Here is a 27518-nt window from a genome sequence, read left to right as displayed (position 1 = left end):
ACAACAACATAAACACGAGACTAGAAGGAAACAGAGAAAACGTCTACCGTGACACTTGCATCTTTGGCTTTTGTCTGATTTTCAAATACTTTTTTTGTTGCAAATCACATTGTAGATGGTTATCTTAGTTCATAGCTTATACCACTTTAACAAAGACTTTTTAAAATCCATATGGCAAAAAAAAAAAACCTTCCAGAACCAAAGCTGCTGAAAAAAGTTGGTGGGAAATTTTGTGATCAATATCAGTTATCTTGGAAGCCACCCAGCCAATCAAATTCAAGGACTTCATACAACTAACTGTTGTATTTTGCTTTTTATTACACAGGTTTCATGAGGTGCTACCGAAATATGTTGTAGCGTTCAAGCGTGAGTTTTCTGACAGTAGCGTAGGACTTAGAACGTGCTGTAATAATGTGTGACAGTAAGTGAGACGCAGCCAATGACTCAGTCCCCACATAACTGCTGTGTTTCAATCCTTTCAAACCGGTGAGATGGGGAAAGAGGAATTGTGAGAGCACGACTTTTTCATATCCTCAGACAATGTTCAGAGCCCTTTAAACTTCAGATGGCCATCAGACACCACTTCCTCTGCTGCTGACTTTCTGACAGGAATCTACAGTGTAAGAGTGTATGAATGAGGTGCGTGTGCTAGACTGATCTCAGATTGCAACAGAGGAGTGACTACATTATGAAGATCAAGAAAGGTAAGTGCACAATAAACTGTCGATAACTAATATATGAAAGTCTATGGCCAATCCTAACATTAAAGATACAGTCTAGATTATGTATCATAGTGTTATGGTATGTTTTAATATAACATTGAGAAATGTATCACTGTTTTTTTTTTCTCTGTTCCATATAGTAAATGTTTTTTGTTTTTGTAATAACAGCTTTAGGTGAAGGCTGTGACAACTATATGACACACGGATCCTATGGGCCATTAGGATGGGACAGGAGAGCTCAGCTCTTTCCCTTTAACACTCTAATCAGGCCAGAGCACTCAGTCTGGGGCTACGGTGAGTGGCATCATACAGTATGTGTTTGTCTCTGTAACAAGTACTGGATGGTGTTATTGTGCAAGTGGACTTACAAAACAAGAATTTGTGACAGACCAAACCACTATTTAGCAAAACTAGACAATACTTTCTCGCTTTTTGTGTTCAACGGCCAAAAATTAACAGGGCTCGGGCAAAAATAGCACTGAATATGACAAAAATGCTTCATTTAAAATGTGCCAAAAAGTCATGAAAAATGCAAAAATAATGAATTACTGTTTTATCTAACATTTGATAACATAATCTAATATTTGATATATTTTGGAATTCTTATAGACTTATGGGTTTAGTATGAGGTTAGTGCATCAGAGGCAAGTTTTGTAGAATATGTATACTTTAAAGTGTAGAAGTAAAGAAAAATACAATGTCCAGAAACAATTTTCCCTCAGAAATTGCTAGTAAATAATGACAAGGGAATAACAAATAACCCCTTTATTTGGGGTTTATTTGTATTAAATACAACATATTTAATGTTTTATTTATATTAAATGAAACTCACATTAAAGGATACGATGTAACTTTGTATACAAAACTGAATGTATTTTGCAGAAGAACATTGTTTTGGTTGTGCTTTGGCTCTGCGTGACTGTACGGATGCATTTGGTTATCCGACTGCTCATAAAACACTCACTTCTAGGCTTGAGAGATATCTAGTTTAGATGGAAAGGATCTCAAGCTGACTAGCTGAAGATGTAACTGTAGCTATTCCCTTTGATAGATTAATTAATCCATTAATAACACTTTGAATTGAACATCAAATTTTGAAGTAAAAAACGGAAATAGTAATTTCTGTTTCAAATAAATGCTGCAGCACAAATACACAATTCTGTCATGAAACTCTAGATGGTGAAGGCTGATTCTCAAAGTACTTAACTCAATCTGCTGGCAATCACATCATTCTCTATAGGGCACAGTTGATTGGTTCCTGCCGTATCAGTAGCCAATGAGCTCGCTGCTCAACTTTCAAATACTCGGTCAGCATTTGTTTTAGCAGTTGCAGCGCTTTTTCAGAAACCCTCCACCTTCCCCAGCTCCACCTGTATAGATCTGCTATGGGTAATTCATGTGCGCTATATTGTACAGCAGCAGCATGTCTTACTTGCTCACAGCAGCATGTCGTGTATGTATTGGCAGTAGCAAGTCCCGTACTCGCTATTACTCGCGATCTATTCCGTCAAGATCAAACATATCAACATTCTCATATCCATTACCATGCCAAACACCCAGAGAGTTGTCATGACAGAACTGCTTTCAACACTGATGTGACAAAGACTGGAGTAATGGCTGATTTGCTATCAGAGGAATACATTACATTGCAAAATATATTAAAATTGAAATCAGGTCCTAATTAAATTTTTTTTTTCTCAAGAGTACTGTTTTTTTACTGGATTTTTGATGAAAGAAATGCAGCCTTGGTGCAAGAAACTTACCAACTGCAAACTTTTGAAAAGTTGCATATATAATGCGCTTTTTCCCTAACTTGTATATCCCTGTTGATTCTTCATTGTAAAAAAAACTGGAGTGTGGGCAGGGATTTGGTAGCTGTTATTGTGAGAGAGAAACTTGGATGGGGAAGTGTAATGTGCCTGAAAGAGGAAACGCTGAAAGCTTCACACATCCTTGCGCAAATAGGATAGTACATTCATGAGATGTCCTTTCACAAGCTTCCTGTTTGACTCTAAAAACTGAAAGGCTTCTTTTGTAATTTGTGGGTTTCTCAGAAACGGAAGGGAGACACAATGAGTAGGCCTGCTTTTACCAAATGGGTGATTAAGACATTTTAATGATGTGAGATCATATGAAAGACACGTTCACCTCATCAGACCTTTTGATCTGAAACGTGTAGTTCAGAGTAAATATTTCCTTGTCAAACAGTGTTAGGAGGATTATGAACCCTAACAATGAGAGCAGCATGGGTCGATTTCACACTTGTGGCCCGGTATGGATCAGAATCAGAGTACGCCATGCATCATGGTACCCTCGTAATGATGAGCTTACATACGTACCAGTGATCTAATCTTAGATTTAATCCATTTGGAGATCAATCAATAAGAGTGCAGACAGGGGTGGAGCCGAACAGAACGAGAGCTATTGTGCTCTATATTGGGAGCCATTTCAGGCTTGACGCAGAACATGGTCTCTAAGCAACAGCATCAGATTTTAAAGTAACAAAGCTGTCTTCATTTCCATAGCGGTAGGCAAACAACTTACCTGCACTCACCAGCACATATATCTGAAAACACAATACACTGAATAGCTTTTTGGGGAGTATTTTGCATTAGACCCTCTTTGGTTGTATGGTTAAATATGCACTTGGGATTAAAAGAAGCCCTTATCCTCAGAAACTTGTTGATGATTTGTGCAACCTCAGTCCAGAATTGCATTTTGAGTCAACGGATCGATAAATTAAACTGTGGCTTTCAAGTTTTGCCACCTGCTGGTAAAAGATAAAAGAAGCAATGCACAATGTACTGCATCATTCGTTTTTCTGTACTGTTTTTAAGGCAAGTGGATGTAAAAATATGAAAAATTCGACAGATTTTGTGCCTGTTTTTCTCCTTGAGAGAGAAAACGTGTGCGGAAAAGTGTGATAATTCTGTGCAAATGCATCTGTGGTTTGCTCCATCTCTCAGCAGCAGTGGCCCTTCACACATGTCATACTCATCCTTCTACTGCTGGCAGAATGGAGATGTGACCAGCTGACAGTCACACGGCTTTTTGAACTGCTTACTCAAACCTTTATGGACGTTTCTTCAACTCTGGCACTTCTGTCTCTTAGGGGTTGTTTTGTATTAAATACAACCGATTTCATTTTTTATTTTTATTAAATGAAGCTCACATTAAAGGATACTATGTAACTTCTGGCCCTCTAGTGGTTTAAAAGAACTGCATGCATTTTGCAGAAGAACATTGTTTTGGTTGTGCTTTGTCTCTAAAGTAAAAAGTTGAAAATTGCTTAACTTATTTTGAAGAGTTAAAGCAATGTAAAAACATGTTGTCATAACTTATTGATTAATTTTTTTTACAGTGTACCTGCATGTAATTATCTCCGTAATTCATTTCTATAATTACATCTGTTGAACCTTCCTTTACACCTTAACCCACCATTACACTTTCCCGTATGGCAGCCAAAGTGTTTTGCAATACAACATGAACAATGAGTACATTTTATGTACATAGAGACACCTAATATAATGTGTGACCTATAATCACATTTTACAAAGTGAAAGTGAAATACACTTTTAACTATTTCAATATTTATTGTGTGAAAATAATTGATGTACATTTTAACCCACTGGTTGTGTAATCCTTTCCACCACAAACCAAAAGCCTAGTGTACTTAGTTACCATGGAGACAACAGTGTCAGTGAAGTGCATTCTTGATTTGAAATATGAGACATAATGTGTAAAGAAAACAAAGAACATTCAAGGCAAATATCATAATACTTCAAACTGTAATATTTTGATTGTGCCAATTCCAGTCAAGCTGCAATTTAAAGAAATAGTGGTGAAAGTGTGAAAATACTGTAATATGTGTATTTGGTCTCTAAAACAATGCTGGGTTGTTTCAACGCATTTTTGGGTCAAATATGGACAAACCTAACCGTTGGTTTGAATTTTTAAATTACATTTTAAACCCAACAGTTGAGTTTGTCCATATTTGACCCAAACATGGGTTGAAACAACTCAGCATTAAGCTAGTTATTAAATAAGCTTTAGCAAGATGAGGGAGTCAGCATTTTATTTAAAAAATGTTTCAAACGTAATTTCCACCGCAGAATGACTGTTCTGGGAAAAACAAATAAAACAGCATTATCCTTCTTGCATGTATTTCCACTGTTAGAAATTATTAGCAGACACATTAAACTAGCGAATTTGAAAAGGGTTTCAATGGAGTTTAATTTCAAAAGCAAGAAAAAAATAAACATGAAAAAAAATTATTTATAGACTTTTTAAAGCTTTTATCACAAATAATCTGGGTAATACTGAACAAATGTTGTAATGTATGCACATGTGCATTGATTTTCTGTTGTGACTCACTGAGGGCACAGAAATTCAAAGTAAACGTAGACAGATGATAGCTTATAACGTTCTAAAACTCTTGACTTTGGGGGAATATCTCAGTTTACAGTGAGGACGGACACATTGAGTAATAATTAGTGTAATTAATTATTGCAGGACTGTCTGTTAAGCTGAGGGCAAGAGAAGTCTAAAGGAAAGAGAACTAATTCTTTCACTCTCTGGAGGGTCATAAAATGCCTCCGACATTGAAGGTTGAGTTATTTTAGGGCAGGCCTAATTTACTACGCCTTCTCTCATCTCCAGCTAATAATCTGAACCTCTCTCCAAAAAGACTCGAAATATTGGAATTAACTGCAAAATAATTTGACTAAAATCAACAAAAAAGTCTTTGCTGAGCCCTTTGTAATTTGTCTTATAGCAAGTTGTAGAATGTTGTGGAATGTTAGCGGTTATCAACAAGACAGGTGCGAACGACTGCATTCCATCTCAGCGTGAGATCTGTGATTCCCATTACCACACATACTAGTTTTGACCCTGATAGCAGTAACAGACATTTCAGGGTGACATTGACCAGGTCCCATCATCCTCGGGGCCCAGGTCACCACGCTCTGTGATTGGACGGCCCTTTGTTCTGGCCTTTCATGTGCAGTGCACCTGCTCTGCCCCTCCCTTGGGCCGTCCTGGTGAGTTATGGGGTAGCGCTGCATAGAAAGGCGTGAAATGAGAAATGTGAAGTTGCTTTAAGTTTCCACATGCTTTAGTCACACTAAGTGGTGCCCCTGTTTGGTGTCTAAAACAGGGAAGCAATATACCCCAGATGTGTGTGATTGACAGGAGGCTTCTGAATATTGTTCTAGCACGATATGGTCTGATACAATTCCAGTGACACGCAATTTGTCCATCATTTCTTCAGTGTCAGCATATTGTCGGGACCTGACTACAAAAGTTTGTTCCTTTTAATGTACAGCATGTTTTGTAATGACAATAAAAGACTATTACTAAACTACTACTACTACTAAAATATAGTACCTTCAAAGACAGTATGTAATTTCAGGTGCAGCTATCATTTTTGGAATGAATCGGTTAAGTAGATGATTCAGTGAATAGCTCTTAAAATAGCAGTTACTTGTTTCAGTCCTAAATGAATCCATGTTTTTGGATGAATTAGTTAAATTAATGATTCAGTGACTTGCTTATAAACGCACGCAGTCACTTGTTGCCACCTACTGGTGTAGGTGCTTCTTGCTTGAAACTTGTCTCGGTTAACTTGCTTTGTCTTATATTTAGTTAATCTTAATTGTTATAAATGTTGTCTGATCTTTATAGTATTTGTATTTTTTATTTTAGGAAACTTTATACTAGTGGTGTGCATGCATCTTACAGTAAATCTTTGCAACAGGTAGGCAATACTACAGTTTTTCCATCTCTCTTTGTCTTCTGTTTTTCTTTTTCTCTTGTCATCTGCAGCTTGATGATAAGGCTGATGAAAGGCGATGAAGTTTCTATTTTAAGCCTTGCCACAGTCCTTCTGGCCTGGCCAGGGATGCAGCTAGTGGCTCTGATGTCATGTTAGCTTCTGCAACTGCATCTGTTTGATTCTGTTTGTAGTGGAAAGCCAACAAATCTCATAGTTACCTCAGATGAGAGGTTGTTGCCTTTCTTAGCCCTACTGTCTAAAAGAGAGTGAGAGAGAGAGAGAACAAAGATGAGAGGTTTACAGCTTGTTAGTGTGGCTGACATCGCAGTGGTTTCGTTGGAAAGACCAGGGCGGAACTAGATCTGGGATGAAAGGAGCGGTTAGGCTCTCTGAAACCACTCCTAAACACAGCATGTGGTGTATATGCATGTGACTGACTGCGTGTCTATACATAAACTTTCACTTCCCTTTGTAAATGGTGACTTGAGATGGTAAAAAAAAAAGAGCAAGGAAAGATTCAATAATTAAAAAAGGATATTCATATGACTTTTTCAGACCAAAAATCTAAATATACAATGGCCCCAAAATTGATTTTTCATGTTTAAAATAAATAAATATTTTTACACATATTTTATATTATTACTGCACCTCTCTTCCCCAGTCTATCAGTAATGCTCTGTTTAGTTCCAGTCTCTATGAAGCCCCTCCTTCCGAAAAGCACAATGTGCTCTGATTGGTCAGCTAAGTGTGTTGTGATTGGTTAACCTTTGCAAGCGTGTTTTGGAAATGTCACGCTCCTTACCATAACTGAGTTTTAACACACAACTCACCCAGGCTTCGCCCATTTTTTTACGTATATGCTTTGGGCAGGAATTATTTAAATGGGGAATACTGTGATGTGTACTTTCCTGGCAGTAAACTCAAGACTACAATCGAGGTGTTTCAGGGAAGGATGTTCAGAAACAGTGCTTAAAGGGGTGGTAAAATGCCATTTTCATAAGATGTAAAATAAATCTCTGATGTCCCCAGAGTGTGTGTGTGAAGTTTTAGCACAAAATACAACACAGATATTTTTATATAGCATGTAAAAGTTGTCACTTTTTGAGGGTTTGCAAAAACGCACCGTTTTGTGCCTGGCCCTTTAAATGCAAATGAGCTGCTGCAGAGGGCGGGGTTCCAAGAGCTCGCCTGTGTTAGCAGCTGCGATTACCTCACGCAGACACACTAAAATTACAGAAACTGTTCTGCCTTTGATGTTAAAACCATAGACATAATAAATACATAGACGCCCTATTGGCCGCTGGAGCGTACGTCAACGGCGCCGCCATGTTGGGGATGGCAACTTTCCCATACCTCTCATACCGGGAATTGAGAAAAATGCATGTTTTGTGCGCTGTTTGGGGCTGTACAAATCGCCACACAATTGAAAACAGCTTTCGAGGAATTAGCTTTCACAAGCAAGACTGAACGTTTGTTTTTGGTTGTATTTGGTCATGATTTAATTAGTAGCCTAATAGTAACGTTCAGAGGATAAATTTAAAAATACTACTGTTATTGTGTCACGAAATGTAGTTTAAATAGTTTTTCAGTCGACAATGTAGTTGTTTAAAGCTCAAATCTGTGGTTTGTTTATAAAGAGAGCGCCTATTTAAAAATTTGATCTGACGTTTTCGGAGTTGTAAGATGCGCTCAGCGCTCGTCTACCCCGCCTGGAACAGCCGTCCCTCGGCCAGTGCATTGGAAGTTTTGCCGCTGACTCGGATGTCTGTAGTCTAGTGGTTAAACATGAGATATAATTCGTCTTGTGTATATCTAACGGGCGATCTTTGGTCTCATTAATCTATAAATGGTTCCCTGGTAAATCGTTTTGGCTGAGGGCAAAGTGAAGTTTCATAACTTTATATTTAGGCTATTTTAACGTCCCAGATAGCACAAGTCTTTTTGATGTTATATTTACATCTGGAAGACGTATTTTTAAGAGTGTTTGCTCATCTGCAAGACGTCTATAGGACGTTTCCTGTCAGATGTCAAATAGACGTTTAGAAGATGTCTTTAAGATGTAATGATTTAGAATGCATGTTAAACTGACATCTTCTAAACGTCTATTTGACATCTGACAGGAAACGTCCTATAGACGTCTTGCAGATGAGCAAACACTCTTAAAAATACGTCTTCCAGATGTAAATATAACATCAAATAGACTTGTGCTATCTGGGGTTGTATCCTGCTGTATGTTTGACTGAAGCTACTTCTGTTATACTGATCAATAAAACTGAAATTTAACAAAAAGAGTTAAATATTAAAGTCACTATTTAACTTATTTTTTATTGTGTATATTCTGTAATTGATATTTCTTATTCTATTGCTATTATTATAGTATTAATAAACTATGCTATTATCAATATTTTTATGATTGTATTATTGTACTTATGATATTATATAATTATACTAATCATTACTATTTTATTTGCTGTATACTATTTGTTTATTTTATTGACTAAACTATTTACTATTACTTCTCACTTTATGCTATATTTACTATTTGCATTGCACTGTAGTTGTACCATAACGTATTATTATAAAGGATCCATCAGTTATCTTTGTTATTGCTAAAATCTGGTCAATCACAGAAAATGCTTTTTCCACAATAAGAAAACTTAAATTATATCTCATTATGGGGGTCTTCACCATTCTTATCCAAGAATAAAAAGCCAGATACATGACAAGCCTGAGCTTAATTGACCATTCTTTATTAAAAAAAATATTTTACAAGTCTAACTATCGAGAGTTTAAATAACTAGAGATGGAACTTTTTGTACACCACATACAAACCACTGAAATCGGTTGATAAATGTAAAAACAGTTTGTTTTTATCCAGAAAAAACGCAGCTCCCCCGTTTACTTACATTTGTTCACAGCGCAGTCTTGCCCTCCGCAAAATGGCGGACCCGTTGACGTATCGCAGCAACGTTCCAAAGCGGCCAATAGGGCGTCTATGTATTTATTATGTCTGTGGTTAAAACGGAGTCAGACAAAGATGGAGAGACTCAAGAAGAAGTGACAACATGTAGAATGCAACAGGCTGTCCCTGAATGGTTCGTTGATGAATTTATGTTGCTGATGTGAAGTTAACTATCTTCAATTAGGATATTCTGTCATAGTGACTTTCTATTGCATGTGAAAAGATGGATGCTAAAGTTTGAGCTGACTCACAAATGTACTCTTATACAACAACTCTTCCTCTTCTCAACATGGACTGCGTGTTCCCGGGGGCGGGGTTTATGTACATTTTGGGGTTGCTGATGTCACTAACCCAGGAGGAATGTCGTGTAGTCCCTACCACCCGTTTGTTGTAGTCCTTTTCTTTAAAAGCAAATATCTTCCTTTGCTTTCAACTTTGAGCGTTGTAACTTTGCAGATGTTGTTTATGCTCAAACAGCAACATTTCACACTAACTAAAGTTAGAAAAGTGAAATCATACTTTACCACCCCTTTAACTGAAAATAACTCTCTTTGGAGTAGAATTGGAAGTCTACTTCACACTTAAAATGTATAAATGTCTTTTTTTTCCCCATTGAATAATACAATATAAAACCTATCACAGTTGAAGGATAACCTTGACACCGATTGCTCAGAAAAGTGAAGTTATCTCTGAGAAAACTCTACCTTTAAGTGTATATTCCATATTTGGAATCTTATTTTAGGATTAGGTAGCAGTTTTTATTGTGCTGCACAATTGTGTGCTTTATAACAGTACTTAAGACATTCTTTATTTGTGTTGAGCCTTTTGGGAAGGGAGAGAAAGGAGGGATCAAGAAGGATAAATGACGCAAAGGATGGATGGGGTAAATGTGCTCTCTAGAAACATTCTGTGGGAGGTTACGGCACTGTGAGCTTCTGGCCAAATGAGTGGGCTGACCTGATGTGCCCTCTGATCTGTGTCCCACTCCTCATAACAGGCTTCTGGGAGCTCCTCTGACAATTAATAATGAAGACCCGCTGCTCCCACACAACATCACGGGGATAACGAGAAGAGACTTATATTAATGTTTTTAGATATTAATTATATTGATATTGTTAAACAATATTCTACTGTATTATTATTATTATTATAAATATTATTAATTATTATTAATAGTAATAAATTAAATGGTAAAACAGTGTATAATAGCATACTTTTATTATTATTATTACAACATGCATTATTGTTAATACAGTTGTAATTGTAAATACAGTTATAATTGATAATATTTTTAGATATTAATTATATTAATATTGTACAACAGTATTCTACAGTTCAATTATTATTGTTAATAATAATAGTAATAATAATACTAAATTGAATGGCAAAATATTATTATACAATATAGTATTACTGTTTTTATTACATGCATTGTTAATACAAATACAAATTAGAACTTTTATTATATTATATTATATTATATTATATTATATTATATTATATTATATTATATTATATTATATTATATTATATTATATTATATTATATTATATTATATTATATTAATACAATGACTACAATAAATTCAAGTGGTCTCTATTCCAAACAAACTTTGGGTGGAGAGCAGTTTGATAATAATTTTGCCTTATATAACACACACACACACACACACACACACACACACACACACACACACACACACACACACACACACACACACACACACACACACACACACACACACACACACACACACACACACACACAAAGTGACCGGAAGTGACTTGAACCCCTCTGAAATCAAATGAACATTGTAAATTAAGATGCTACAATTCTTATTATTGTTGTTGTTGTTGTTTAATACAAAATACAAATTAATATTATAATTAATACAATAAAACAAAATAATGTTAAAACAATAAAGTGTGAATTAAAGCTCCAGTCCGTAACTTTTTTAAGTTAAAAATAATCCAAAATAATTATATTAAAAAAAACTTATTCTGCCAGTGGTCAAAACTATCTGCTTGCCATAGCTAGATTCAAAACGGTTAGCTTGTAATAATGATTTTAATTCCAGTGGTACTGGTGGGTTTCCGCGGGAAATTCGAGCATGTCTTTGCGTCATTACGTCACACCCGTACACATAAAGAAGGAGTTTCGGCTAGCCGGCTATACTGCGCGTGACGAGATGTTTAGATGTATAGGCTTTTCTCGCAGCACTTTACATAATTAAACTTATGGCATCCAGAAAGATCCAAACAACAATCATCAGTGTCAACTGGAGATTCAGCAGTTATAAAAACCAAAAGACTTCGTACTTCAGATTTAAGGTGGCTAGAGAAAGAGAAAGAAACCGTCTCATGCGAACACAAGGATTTAAACATCGGCGGGGCTTTTGAAAAGTGCGTGAGCTCCGTGTTTTGAAGGGGTTCAAAACGGAAGAAGAGACGGCTTTTTTCTGCTGAACAAGTAAGTTAAGACATTTCAATAGTTCAATCGTGTAACAGTACGTTTTCTTAATTCACACAGTTATGGAGTTTCCTTTGTTGTGCCTTTCTCGTTTTGCTATTATGGAGAATATGAATTCTGAACTACACAGGTAACCATAAAACACATTAAATTTAACATTAGTCACGCAATGCTGATGTGATGTTGTTAACATGAACAATTTGAGAACAAAGTAGGCTATAATTTGCACGGTTGCTGTAAATCGCGTTGATTAAATCTAACGAAGCTTATCATGTCGAATGCTTTTTCCCCCTTAGTTGGTCAGAACAAAAATGGATGTTACTTACTTGTTCAGAAGACATTTTCTTATGAAAATTCTTATGTTGGTCAAACTTTCAAAAAATGAATCTGTGATTCTGTATGACAGTATCCACACCGGCGCGGTGACTGACAGCAGCACTCGCCTCAAAACACTGTGTTCATCCGCGCTGTTTCATGCCGATTTACAACCCACGTAAAGATGATAATTCCGCGAATCACTGCAGTTACAGATTTCGAACAGAGAGATGGCGACACAGAGGAAAAGATACGGACTGCAGCTTTAAACAATAACAACAGTGATAACAACAGTAATAACAACAGTGTGAGTTAAAAGTTATCTTAGTAAAATGGACCAAAAAGAGGTCTGAGCTCAGTTTTAAGGCCAGAGATAGTGTGAAAAGAGATAGTTGGCTTATTTTGGTTTATTTAAAAATACTCTTCCATTCTTAAAAAAAAAGCTCAATTTTCATACTGCTGTCAAGCTTGAGTCACCCTCCTTTGAGAATGTCATTTATTCTTCTCTGCAAATAAAAAAAGGAAAAATGTGTCATCTGTTTTGTTCATTGTGCTGTACTTCTCTCAGGGACCTTTAGGAAACCAGATTCACCCTGGTCATGGAAAGCCACAATGGCGTAGGTGGTAACATCCAAGACAATAGCAGTCAAGGAAACCTGCCTTTTCCTTTCCTGTAATGTATAATTTCCTGTTTTCCCCTACCTTTTTACGCATATACTAGTCCTGATCAGTGCTGAACTGAGCTTTCCTGCGAGCTTTTCCGTAAATGCAGAGGACGGATCTGATTTACTGAGTCAAATGAAGCTTAAGCTATTATGTAAGAAACATCCTCAGATCAGTTACTTTTATTGGACATTTATTGGACTCTTGCTACTGTATATGGTCAGTTTGGAGTTACTTTGACGTCTTCATTGTTAATGCCCCCCCCCCCCCCCCCCCCCCCCCCCCGCCATTGTTTTCATTAAAGAGATTTCAATTTAATATTGCATAACACAGGGAGACTCGAGCCAAGTATGATCATTAAACAAAATTGTGAGATTGAGCAATTTGGTTGTAAAGCATGAATATCCCCAAAATAGTAACATACCTAAATAGGTAATGGATTAGCATTACTGACTGTCAATGGCAGGGTATAAGGACCATGAAGTGTGTGTGTGTGTGTGTGTGTGTGTGTGTGTGTGTGTGTGTGTGTGTGTTTGTGTGTGTGTGTGTGTGTGTGTGAGCGAGAGAGTCCTTGTGTGCAGGTTATAGTGTATATTTGTGCTTGTGAGGACATGGAATGTTTCCAGAGAGATGGATTGAGATGTAGAGATTATTGTGAGATAAAACCTCAGATTAACTCAGCGAGGAGGCTCAGCATTCCACTATTGTGTTGTGATCTCTGATCTCTAAACACTGAGGCATGTGGCATCCAGTTCACAGATTTGTTCTCAGTTCAGGCTATATACAGTATTATATTATATTATATTATATTATATTATATTATATTATATTATATTATATTATATACAACAGTTTGTTCTGGTTCTCGATTCTGCTTGGCTGAGAGAGCCTTTTCCAGCCATGCGATATTCTACCAGTATCACCACGGGAACAGTTTCAGTGTTTGTATGTTTCACTCACTGATAGGCTATATAATGACATTATATAGATCAGTGGTATCACTCCGCATGTGGGGGGGACGCATGCGTATTAATGCGTACTATAGCATACACACGCAAGGTCTCTCGCTCTCTCCCTCTCTATCGTTCGCGCGCTACACGGTTTTGAACATAACATACATACATATTCACGTAGCCTTTCGAAAACGAAACCTATAATATATAAAAATATATATTAACGATGAAATACGGGACAAAACATGATTTTTTCATAATAAGTCGGGACACTAAAATTAGAGTTAAAATACGGGACTGTCCCGGGAAAAACGGGACGTCTGGTCACCCTAACTAACATGCCATATTTGGAGGGTCCTTTAGTGATTGTGATTTCGACTTCAGTGAAAGTAACATTATTGCATTGCACCATTAGATGGCAGCAAAGACTGTCTTTATGAGTAAGTCAGAAGTAAAGACTTTTATTGAAATGGACTGAAACAAGACAATAAGACGCAAGTTACAAATGCATTGACATAGACTAGACATAGGGATGTCATAGAAAATCCCATTAACAGTTAAACGGACAAAGACGAAGATTTCACTTTCCTCAATGGACAGTCTAAACTGTTTTTGTGAATTTGAATATAAGATGGACCTGAAGAATATCAGCTATATGGATGCAGGTAATGCGCTCGTTTTGTTGATCTCTCTCACACGATACTCTAGTCTACATGTAAGGAATAATTGACTCCGGGCTGTTGAAATAGTAAAATAGTGCACACCTGAGGTGATATAATATAATATAATATAATATAATATAATTATTTTATATTAATACATATTTTATCACATATTTATTTACATTTTTTACTTAATTAACTAATAAAACATGATTTTCCTGATGTGAGCCCGATACTGTCAATAACAAATAAAAAAAAAAAATCCTCCTCATGGAATTTAAAGTGTCATTTCAATACTAATGTATGCATTTATGACAGGTGATGACCACATGGTTTATAAAGTTGGTGGTATAGTCAAATATTTCCAATGTGAGGGCTGAGGCGTGTTCAGGATGTAGGCTGCAGGTTAAAGGTCAGAGAGAGAGAGAGAGAGAGAGACTGTGCGGTTGAGCTAAACTCTATCTGTTATTTTGAGGTATATCAATATGCTCCAGCAGTCGTGGTCTGATTGATCAGGGGGATTTCAGTGAACTATCCCTTCCCTCCCAGCGACATGCACAGCAACATGTCTATTTATAGAACTTTATCAATACAGCACCGAAAGGACAGACAGCAAAGCCTCTTCAGAGACAGGCAATGCACAGAGAATACCAATAGAAATGGGATGAGGAGAAATTTCTGATGTCATCTCTGTTGCAAATGGAGGGAAAGAATCTATAATGGTGATCGAAAATAATCTACGTAGAATATTATTCAAACCTGCAGGAAATAAAATATCCAAGTGGTAGAAATATTATTTTACGATCTGAAACCATCCTGAACACATCATTTATGCAAAACAAAACTGATGCAATATATGTTTTCTCCAGGAGGTAATACCCGGAGAACCTGATAACATCCCCATTCATCTAAACGGGAGTTGATCAAAAATGCACGAACAGCCTTGGAAGGGCCCTCCAAAAATTGCATGATTTTTTTTCTCATTTATAGGTTGCTTTCAAATATATATATTTTATTATAATGCACTGTAACTTTTGAATGGCCATTGAAACAGCCTTTTTACCCGTATAATGATCCAGTCTTCTCACAAACCAAAACGCATTTGACAATGGCCAACATCACCATGTGGATTTTAAATGCTACATCCGAAAAACCTATTCATATCTTCAATCATTAAGTTGCATGATTATTGTTGGTAAAAAGGTTCAACTAAGTCACACCTTCCACATATATTTTCCTTTAAAACAGAAAATTCTGTCAAACATGTTGTTCCAAACATGTATTACTTTTTTTCTTTTATGTGGAACTAAAAGAGGGCATTTTGAGTATTATTATTATTTTTTTGTCTATAAAAAGAAAGTCAGTGGGGTAGTTGTTTTGAACCCCATTGACTTTCATTGTATATGGAAAACATCCTTCAAAATATACCTTGAAACAACCTTCAAAATATCGTATTTTGTGTTCTGCAGAAGAAAAAAAGTCAGGATGGATGACAGATTTATTTTTATTTTTTTAAATATCCCTTTACATTTATTTTTACATTTAGTCCCTTGACAATGACCTATGTGTGTTAGTAAGGTTTCTTTCTTGCCTCATTATTAGACACTTCCACTGAAATTTATGAAGTAAACAGAAGAAGCACTTTCTGCACATTATCTGATCCGAGCCGCAAAGTGCTCTCACTCTCAACCTAAATGTCCTGCAGGAAAAACCAGCGGGGGCTAGACTGAGTAACCTAATAAAGCCACAGCGCCTAAATCATCAGACAGAGCGGAAACATGCCCCTTTAATACAGCCAGATGGAGATGCTAATTGGGTTTGGACCTCCAGTCAACAACCCTGATGCCTTTGGGCTTCTACGTGCTGGACCTGGTGGCTGCATCAGGATAGAGGTGGGCTGAGGTGACTAATTCACATGGAGAGAGATTGAGCAGGTCTTAGTGAAGGACGGCATGTGAGCAGAGGAGGGAAAACCTCAGGATAGGGTGGGAGGAGGCCAGGGAAGGAGAGCTGATGCAAGTGTGTGAGCGTGAACCTGAAATGTTGCCAGTGTGTCTGTGAGGTGTATTGCCCCAGATGAGCCAGGACCCAGGGGAGAACTGATATTTCTCGTTTGTTTCCAGGTACACCTACAGCACCGGGCTCCTCTGCCAACGGCAACCTGAAACGAGTACATCCCGCTTATAATGCCACAAACAATTATGATGAAACTCTGAGGGGAGCAAATACGTAGCCATGCACAAACAGCACATATGTAAACAAACATATTTGCACATGGAATATTTCACACTGTTCTTCTTTTTGTTGTAACTCACAATATTTTCCCCTTAGGTAATTCCCATAAACTAAAAATAAAACCAAGGTGAAAAAAGTAGTTTCTGTTATCGAAGCATTTTCACACGATTCAAACCATCTTCGCATGTCAGATAAGACATCTAACACTATCTCATCGCATTGGTGAATTGGTGACTTATTATGAATTTGTAAAATAGATATTTTTTTATTTTCATTTCCACTTTTATGTTTACGCCCCAGGCAGCAAAAATGTACATTCTCATACAAGTCACATTATACAAATTCATAAAAAATAGCCACCTTGGTATTCCTTTAGATCGGTTTGGGACATCCCACCAACCAAACTGAAACGGAAATCCCACTGCTGTATCTAACTAAAACTAAATAAAAAATGTAAAGTAGATTTTATAACAGCTAGTTCTACCAGAAAGACTCAGGAGGCAAAATAACGTAACATACATTTATTAACAGCCCAACAAGCAAGTATTGTGATATAAAGTTCTTTGGCGTAGGCCCCGTCTGTAGCTCGCAATCCGAGGGTACGGAATCTGCATTTCCTGCCTGAAGACGAAGGCAGGGGCGCAGCTGACCCCTGGGAGGTATGGGAAGGGACCAATCTTGTGCTGGTGGGGAGGATGGAGGGGAAGGGACCATCCTGGTGGTGGTTTGGAGGATGGAGGTGAATGAAAGCGTCAGCATCTGCGAACTCAGACATGTGTAAGTACCGATCTTTTAACGAATTAGAACACGATTGGATAGATGAGAAGGTAATAACTTATAAGTGACGTAACAATTGAGTCTTCTCGGGAGAATTTGCGCTAAAGCTTTCATTTCTTGTCCAGAAGGTTGTCCAGTATTACAGCAGCTTGTCTGTGTTTGCGTGTTCCAGACAGACTGTCTAATGCTGCCTTCATTGGAATCAATAATCAATCAATTATCAATACAAGTTAGTTAAAAATTGAGAACCTTGGTGATAAATTTATACCCAACTTTAAACATGGCGGAGGGGAGAACAATTGAGGTAACTTTATTTTGATGGTCCACTTTAGACATTCTACTAACTATAAATAACTTTGCAACTACAACTAACTCTCATTGAAATATTTGTTGACTGTCTGCTTAATATTTGATAACCCTTTATTTTGATGCTGCACCAACAGACATTCTACTGACTAAGTAACTTTGTCAACTAATCCGAACCCTAACACCTAACCCTAACCTAACAGTCTACTAATACTTTAACGAATGTAGTTGCAAAGTTACTCATAGTTGAATGTCTAAAGTGGACCATCTAAATAAAGTGTAACCACGATTGCTGCTGTGACTGGTATTCTTCATTAGTTTTCTCCACAACATCTGCATCGCCTTGTCTTGTTGTTAAAGTAGTGCATATTTACATATATGAATAATTATTTGAAGCCTGTTTTATACACAGCGAAAATAACCTGTAGCCATTTGGAATTAAAATTCCAGAATTGTCAGCAAGCTGATATAGTGTGGTGAATGTTTGACAATGAATGAGACGCTATATATATTTTTTTTACCAAAAATTAAGCAAAGAATAAACCTGGTGTCCTTCATGATTCCTGTTCTTTTCGACAACAAAAGCTTGAACGCTACCAGCTTGTAATCACGACTTCAGAAATGGATAGGACATTTTCAAGAGCATGTGAATGCATCATAGCCTAGCCTATGTGTGGTCATATGCAAAACATTTTGTGGGCAAAAAAGGTCCATCATCTATTTGCAGTAGCAATGTATTAAGCACAGCTCACACAGAAGTCAATTTCAAAGTAAACAGGTTTCTGTCAGTCAACACGGTGAATCCCCATGTCCAATCCCCGCGAATCTCACATGAAATTCCCAACTCTGAGTATTGACATTGATGGGCTATTGCATTTTCGGAACAACAGTGACAGTACCTTGGCTTGGCTATAATAATTATTGGTGTCTCCACAACAAGGGATTGTTTATTTAGGCTATACAGAACATTATCGTCCAACAGTTGGACGCCAAACAGTAATGTTTTGTTTATTAAGTAGGCGCACTGCAGCTTTTTGCCGCTTTAAATGTGTGAGCAAGTATAGGCTCGTGTCTGATTGGCTGCCTTTATCGTATCCCTTTATGGAAAAACTTTCTGAATCGTTCTGTGATTCTAATGCCATTATTTTTCTGTGTTGAACTTGTTATCATTATAGCTGTGGTATGAACTTAGCTGTTCTTGTAGAATTAGAAAACTTTATAGATAGCCTATCGTCCTTGGTGTGAACAGGCCTTTATTATTTGTGGCTCGATCTTTCTGCATGTTACATCGTTACGCCAGTAGGTGGCGACAAGCGACTTTTTAACTCATTGAATCAGTCACTGATTGAAAACATTGATTCATTCAAAAGAAACCGTTCAGTGTGTTACTCTGGGATACGAGACGGTTTATCTCGCTTCGGTTTTATATCCTTTTCTGTTGGTGGAGCAAAATGAGAGAAATGAACTGGCAACATCGTGTCTAAAATGTAAGTTACTCATTATTACCCTATTAGTTGTCGGAACAGTTGTAAGTTATAAAAGCATCCTCCTTGAAAATGTGCTTTTGTTTGAATATCAGTGTGCCCGTGCAACTCAAACTAACACATTAAACTCGATTCATGTTCCGAATAATATTCACTCAAGCACTTAAGGATTTGTTCACTTTAAAAAAAACTTTTGCTGATAATTTACTCACCCCCATGTCATCCAAGATGTCCATGTCTTTCTTTCTTCAGTCGAAAAGAAATTAATGTTTTTGATGAAAACATTCCAGGATTTTTCTCCATATAATGCACTTTGCTGGGCACCGAGTCGAAAAAAGATTTGTTCATTTTGATGAACGAGTTCGAACAGGAGAGTTCGCAAGGCGAGCATTTGTGCCTATAACACTTTAACTTTTTTATTTATTTTTGAAATGACAGATCGTTTCTCTAGATAAGACCCTTATTCATCGTCTGGTATCGTTTAAAGCCCTTTGAAGCTGAACTGAAACGGTCATTTAGACCTTGAACCGTTTGGCTACCATTGAAGTCCATTTTATGGAGAAAAATCCTGGAATGTTTTCATCAAAAACATTAATTTCTTTTCGACTGAAGAAAGAAAGACATGGACATCTTGGATGACATGGGGGTGAGTAAATTATCAGCAAAAGTTTTTTAAAAAGTGAACTAATCCTTTATGCTTGTGTCATGTTGCTTAATTGGAAAATACTATTAAAGTTTTAAGAAAAGCAGGTCAACAAATATAATAACTTTGATGCTACATCTTATTGAATAGACTGTTATCATTATTAGCCTACATCATAACGTTACCTTTAGTCTAATAGTACTGTCATATTCCGAGGAGAATAGACTACATTAATTCTCTTTATGAATCTTTAAGGCTAACGTTACTCATTTGACATTCATAAAAGAGTTGTTTTTCAGGTGTAGCTAATTTCTTTTGATATTTTTTTGTGTTCAAAAGTAGCCTATAGCTACTGTCTCTCTCACACATACACCCAAGCCATTAATGAAAAAGTATAATTTCTTGTTCAGACAGTGCACCTAATCCATTTATTGGATCTAAGAGTTGCAGAGAGAAAGAGATAGACGGACCCAAAAAAAAAAAAAAAAGAGACAGATCTTTGAAGCAAAGAAAAACAAGTGAGCAGACACTCTGGAACTGACACCTCCTCTCCCACACAAAGTGGTCATCATCCAGTATGGAACAAAAACACGCTGCAGTCTGATCTAATTAACTAAAGAGCAATATTTGCTCACCCGGAGGACAGCTAATGCAGCGCTGCCTTTATATGGAACGAGGCGAGAGCAAGGAACCAAAGAAAGAGTGCAGAGCTTTCAGAGTAAACACATTTGGTGCCCTTGAAAAAAAAAATATATATAATGTGCTTGGACGGAAATGTATGGACATAATGCAATTGAGTCTTGTTGTGTATGTGAGTTACTTCACGTAGTCAAATGCATTTCTGATGCAAAAGCTGTAACACATAAATCTATATAAAAACTGAACATCACCTTTTGCCTGTGTAAATGCAGAGCATGATGTAATGCCGTCTGTGATGCGACACAAAGCCCATTGTGGCGACCTTTCCTTTTGATGTGCTCTCTTGTTCTCCTTTTCTCTCTATTACCCTGTTTTGTTGAGAGCTCTCCATTTAGCTCACATTTAAATTCAGAAAACGCAGGAGCTTTTGTCTGATCCAGCTCATGTCCTGGAGGTGACAGCAGTGGCCAGGGATATTTGTGTTTGTGTGTGTGTGTGTATGTGTGTAACTCCAGCTTACATTGACGCTACACTTAAATGCTTTAATAAGACTAGAACGAATAAAGGCCAGTGCTGACGTGGATGAGCTATAACTGGCCCCCAGCCACTTAGCTTTTTTCTGTCCATTGATCAGGGCTACTTGCTCTTTATGGACACAAAAATACATACCCTTTCCTTTCAAAAACCAGCAGGGGAAGTAATGTACAATTACAAATATCAGTGTATAGGGTATCTAGGTAAATGGCGAAGAGTATTTTAGATGCAGAGGAGATGTGGGGTCAGAGGTGATCTAAATCTCTTGAACACTATGAAATACTATGAAGATGCACACTTCAAATGATAGTTCACCCAGAAGTCACCATTTACTGACCTTCATGTCGTACAAACCTGTATGACATTCTTCTGCTGAACAAATTTATTACAGATCGAAATTATGACACTAAAAAACAATTATTACAGACATTATAAGTCAATTTTTTATGTCATAATTATGACTTCTTATGGCATAATTATTAGGGTTGCGTATCTTTTGAATTTTAGCGATTCCGGTTCTGCTTATCGATTCCGAAGCATATCTATCTATTCTCTGTTTTGATATCAATAACGTAAAAAAATGAAAACAAAATGAAATCAAACATTTAGATATCAAACTTATTCATTCTGTGTCAATTTGCAAAACTTTCTTTTGCAGCTGAATACCACAAACAAAAATGGCGAATCGGCTTTACGCCGAACGTCACATGAGCAAACAGGAATATAGGTCTCATTGCATCCACTTGTCGGATAAAGTGTTAACAGAAGTACGAACTGACGGTGATATCTATGGACTTAGATAACCGGACTAGCGGTCCGGTAACCTAGATAATTATTTTTATTGTTGGTGTTTTATCCTATTTTAATATCTAAATGTTAGTGAGAAGAATAAAAATAAAATAAAAACACTTTCAGATATCAATCTGCATATGCGATGGACATCCATTTTGCTCATCTTTGGTAGCTCTTTTGAAAGGATCTTAAATAAAATGTTATTTTTGGTATTTATCAAAGCACATACCTGAACCAGAAGCGATGCGAACCGTTTTATAGAATATTAAAGTTTGTTGTGCTTAACCCTTATTGAGCCAAAGACTATAGATGAGTTCTTTTGCGTCTTCTTGCACTTGAATGGTTTAAAATTACATTAAAATGTACACATACTGAAACGATAAGCAGAATCGAAATGCGTGTCTTATCGAATCCATGGTTCTTGGAAATTTAGAACTGGTTTTAAAGTGGAACCAGTTCTTGATACCCAGTCAGAGCATAGATTAATCAATTGGTTGTCTTGGATAGTAACCTTCCTGTATAGTGCAGTTGATTAAATGTGTATGTCTGTAGTAGAAAGTGCCATTAACTGACTAGCTCAGTGAGTTCATAAAGAGGTCAGACTGCTGTATATATATTTTTTGCGCTATTTATAGATACATGCTTATGCCATTAATTACTTGAGTTACAGGTACTTAAGCTCTTGCTATAATATTTACTTATATCAGTAACCTTTTCCAAGCATGCTTGTTTCAAACTCCCCTTGAGCTCATCCTAAAAAAAATCATTAGCCATTATGCTTGAGGAAGTGAAACCCACCTCTTTAAATGCTCGGTGTTATGAGATGGTCATCATTGCTTTTAGCATGATTAGCACTTAGCGTTTGGGTGACCAGATGCTTTTAAGCTTCAGACTGGGAAAGGAGTTATTTGGTGGGCCTACATATAGTATATACAAATATATAAAGATAACCCGAGAGCACCACTGAGTGTGGAAGTTATTGTCAATACATTGCAGCTGATTTGCTGAAAGATGTTTATCAGCAAATCAACTTGCTAGGGTACAGCTTTCTTTCCTCTCTTTCACCAATGGTTGCAATAAAGATGAGTGAGTGCAGGATCTAAATGCAGCATTTTAAAGATTCAACATTGAACTCAGGACGAACTCAGAACTAGAAAACGACAACAGAACAAGGTAAACGTGACAAGTACTGACAGTGAACTAACTTAAAGAAACAGCTTAAATACACAGACCAAACGAATTACATCAGGTGCAAACGATAATCAAACAAGGAATAACCAAGGTAACTTAACTGAAAACACAAGAAAACTGTTCTAAACTAGTGCAAAATCACACAAACAAAAAAAGAACCCACATCCCCTGTGACATATCCCCCCATTAAGGAGGCACATCCTTGCGTTTCATTAACTATAACATAGTCCATTTTGCCAAAGTTTCACTAATGTGACCAAGCCTTAACCTCCTTTCAGTCATAACTTAATTTTGACAAAATTTGTAGTTTCACAAGTGTGTTTTGCATTGGAACTTGGAAGGACAATAAAATGTACCCTACGAAAGTAATAAGACATTTGCCTCTGAAGTCTGATGATGGTGCAAAAATAACAAATATGACCTTCATGAAGAGGAAGCTTTTAATATGGTTCATCTATGAGTCAGTTTGTTTTACTGTATCAGACAATTCAAATATTTTTGTGGTGCTGGTTTGGCCCAAATTGTAAATGCTTTGGCTATATTATCTGCTTTAATGCAATTAAAGTCTACTGAACTTTTTAGCTGTGATTTCTAGTAGGATTTCTACTATAAAAAGATTTCCATCATTATTACTTTATTTTTCTCGCTGTAAGTAAGTTTTGTGTAAAAAAAAAAAAAAAAAAACCTCAAGAAGCCTAACACCGTGTCCTAACCAGACGCGATGCGATACGATTCCAGCGACAAATAATTTGTATGTTCACACTAGAGGCGACTGCGAGATGCGTAAAAATCAATCATAACCCACAGCCAATCAGAACAGCGTGTGGGCGGAGTCTCGCGGCAAGTGCACAGCACCAGAGAGTAGCCGAATCTTGACGGAAATCGCAAGAAAATGGATAAGTAGGCTACTCAAATTCACAAATATTACACCATTTAAACATTATTCAAATACATAGGCTACTGAGTTACTAAAACAATCTTTGTCAAATAATACACTTGTTTGTTCACAGTATGAACGTTTCTTGTTTCCATTTGTTTAAAGGTGCCCTAGAATGTTTTTTTAAATTATTTTATAATGTTTCCTGGGTTGCCCTTATAATGTTAGTATGTTTTTTAGATCAAAAACAATCATAATTTAGAAATAAATGGCATTTTTCCTAGCCTGCTTTTAGCCTCTGATTTGAACACTCTGTTTGAAGGGGCGTGTCTGCTGTGGGATTCAGTGTAACCGCGGCCACTGCTGTGATTGGCTGACATGCTTGCATATGAAATTGCTACGCATTACATGTGAAACTCTCTCGAATACTTTTACTACTGCTATTATACGTTTTTACTATAACAGCTATCGAGATTAACGAATCGTGAGATGTTTTTAAAGTATTTAGATCTATTCCCATCCCATAAAATGTTGCCGTGATGAGCATTGAGCAGATGACAGTGTGTTGATCGCGAGAATGAAGATCTTATCATTGCAAAGCAGTTTCTGCACTCTCTCTAATGCTTTCACCAATGCAAACACGATGATGTAAATACAGTAAGAGCTTCGTTGTGCAGTAACGTGCACAGCACCAGAGAGTAGTGCACAGTAGTGCACAGCACCAGAGAGTAGCCGATTGATTTCATTACGAGTTTGGCAAGTGTCCAGATAAACTCGCGCTGTGTGGAAAGATTGTTCTTTGATCGCTTTCTGTATATAATTTGTTCACAATTTAAATACGATTATTTACAGTAAGAGCTTCGTTGTGCAGTAACGTGCACAGCACCAGAGAGTAGTGCACAGTAGTGCACAGCACCAGAGAGTAGCCATTGATTTCATTACGAGTTTGGCAAGTGTCCAGATAAACTCGCGCTGTGTGGAAAGATTGTTCTTTGATCGCTTTCTGTATATAATTTGTTCACAATTTAAATACGATTATTTTCATCCTACTAAAAGAAACGATGTGAAGTTGATATTTTAGTCACTGGCTTGACTTACTGATGCATAAACAGTATTGAACGATTTTGAGAGAAAGATTACTGAACTTGAACAATTACACATCAGAAAGTGTTGCTTGGTAGCTCGATCCGAGGCCAGCTCTGTATTGGCCCAAGTTGAGGAAACAGTCGGTGAAATGTTTGGAAATTTCCAGAGAAAATAAAATTAACCCATTGTTTCTCCAGAGGCTCAGATGAAGGAACTAAAAAATACTTTTGTGTTCATGTGTACATCCACACTGAGCAACTGCCATGCTTCGGCTGCGCAGTTCCGCCTGGCATTGAGGGCTGGCATATGCAAATATTTGGAGGCGTACATATTAATGATCCCGACTGTTGCGTCACAGTCGGGTAGGCTGAGATTCGCCTGTTTTTCAGGGGTGTTTTTCAAAAACGAGATTTAACTAAGAAGGAGAAAACAATGGTGTTTGAGACTCACTGTATGTCATGTCCATGTACTGAACTCTTGTTATTTAACTATGCTAACATAAATTCAATTTCACATTCTAGGGCACCTTTAATTTCAAGATCTGAGGTCAATTATCCATTGTTGCTTTTACAGCTACAAAGCTGGGATCTATTCAAAGTCACATTACACGCTTTTAACATTAAATAAAGAGCATAAACAGTACCTGAGAGATTATCATTGGCACACTTTGTGTTTGTTGTTCCAGTGCGACGTCGCAGAAAAATAGAAACTGTTTCTAAAATAGAATCGTCGCGTGTCGCCGTCGCGGCTGGTTAGGACAAAAACTCTGATTAACATGGAAAAGATACATTTTATCGCGCGTCGCGTGTAGTAGGCTGGTGCATGGGGATGCATCCTAAATCTTGAGACAAAATGAAATGGAAGATGAAAGTGATAAGAAATTCCAACACAGCATCAAATTTCATGTTGGTGGAGTTATTGGCAGTGCTGGAAATATTTTTAATAAGTGAACAATAGCATCAATATAAAAAGATTGCATATCTAATGAGGAAGTGAAATATGCAAAACTGGATTTTCTAAATTGTTAATGTCAGGAGAATCAGTTTTGTCTAAAAAAAAAAATATTAGGAAAAGTTATTATTACAATAAAGCAAAATATGGTTTAGAGTTCAGAGCAGTGTGACAACAGAAGGGATTGGAGTGAGAGTTTTAAATAAAGTTTGACTGTCACACAGATGGCTCTCCCTGTGTGCTCTGAGCTACCAGTTCATCTTAAACACATTTGGCCAGCTGGGAAATCCCTCCTGAAGAGCAACACTGGCCTCAATATACACCCTACCTGCTCCACAAATGACCACAAACACAAGCTAAACAAATTCAGCTTAGACCGATGTGCGTTAGTGTTTACACAAGCTAGGAAAGAATGTGTTCTCCTGAGAACTGTACTTGGCAATAAAAGTAGTTCTCTCTTAGCAATGAAATATTGCATACAGTGCAGAACCTCAGGTTCAAGAAACCCTCTCTTATCAAGATCCATTTTTGGCTGTATTGGGTTCTTGAGTTCATATATGGTTCTTTAGTGGTTAAAGTTCTTGGTGTTTCATTAATGGTTCTTCAGGTCAGTGTGTTGATGTGTTTTTAAAGAACTTTGTGGAAGTCAAAACTAAAGGTTCTACGAAGCCTCTAAGGCAGGGGTGGGGAACATTGATCCTGGAGGGCCACTGTCCTGCAGAGTTTAGCTCCAACCCTAATCAAACACACCTGAAGCTAATCAAGGTCTTCAGGATTACTAAAGTTACAGGCAGCTGAATGTTTTTTTCAGGGTTGGAGCTAAACTCTGCAGGACAGTGGCCCTCCAGGATCAACATTCCCCACTTCTGCTTTAAGGGGAAGGTGATGAAAAATATAAGATGGGTTGAAAAATCTTTCAATGCTTTTGCGTTTGTTCGCAAGACTTTTGCATTCTCATTTCGCAGAGAAACAGCATTCGCTTGCAAATCTTTTGCATTTGTTCGCTAAAATATTGTTCTTCCCACCTCATATTTCTATCTCAAAAGGCAAGGTTTTCTGGGGAGCACAGCAATTTTGTGAGCGAACATAAAGTTTGGGAACATTAAACATTTGTAGAGGAGAATGCGAAACCATCTAAATATAATTTTTCTTCCCATTTTAATCTTTTCCCCTCATCACTTATCCCTATTTTATATATATGTTTCAATAAAAAAAAAATATATCATATATAAAATATTTTCATGGCTGTCAAAGTTAAGATGTTAACAATTATGATAATAATAAAATGTGAAGAGAATATTTTTAAAAGTACAATACAATAAAAAGTATAATAATAGTATTAAAGCTGATTATTTAATTTTGAAAACAGTGATGCAATTTTATTTAATATTTTAAAAATATGATTTCATATTTAATTTCAATTATTTAACATCTGTTTTCACAAATCTTATACATGAAAATATACAGCTGCCTTTATATTTTAG

General features: G+C 36.9%; 1 protein-coding gene across 1 annotated transcript in view; it reads left to right on the top strand.

Moving 5' to 3' along the window:
- Positions 1 to 413: 413 nt before the first annotated feature.
- Positions 414 to 27518, top strand: part of hdac9b (histone deacetylase 9b) — a 56980-nt gene continuing 29875 nt past the window's right edge. Inside the window, exons 1-2 of the mRNA XM_056234419.1 lie at positions 414 to 704; positions 891 to 1016. Of these exons, the coding sequence (XP_056090394.1) occupies positions 689 to 704; positions 891 to 1016 (142 nt within the window). The 5' untranslated portion in view covers positions 414 to 688. The remainder of the gene's footprint in view (positions 705 to 890; positions 1017 to 27518) is intronic.

This window comes from Rhinichthys klamathensis, unplaced genomic scaffold, assembly GCF_029890125.1.
Source record: "Rhinichthys klamathensis goyatoka isolate OS25496 unplaced genomic scaffold, OSU_Roscu_1.1 h1tg000395l_1, whole genome shotgun sequence".
In the NCBI taxonomy this organism is placed as follows: domain Eukaryota; kingdom Metazoa; phylum Chordata; class Actinopteri; order Cypriniformes; family Leuciscidae; genus Rhinichthys; species Rhinichthys klamathensis.
This window is presented reverse-complemented; position numbering and strand designations above follow the sequence as displayed.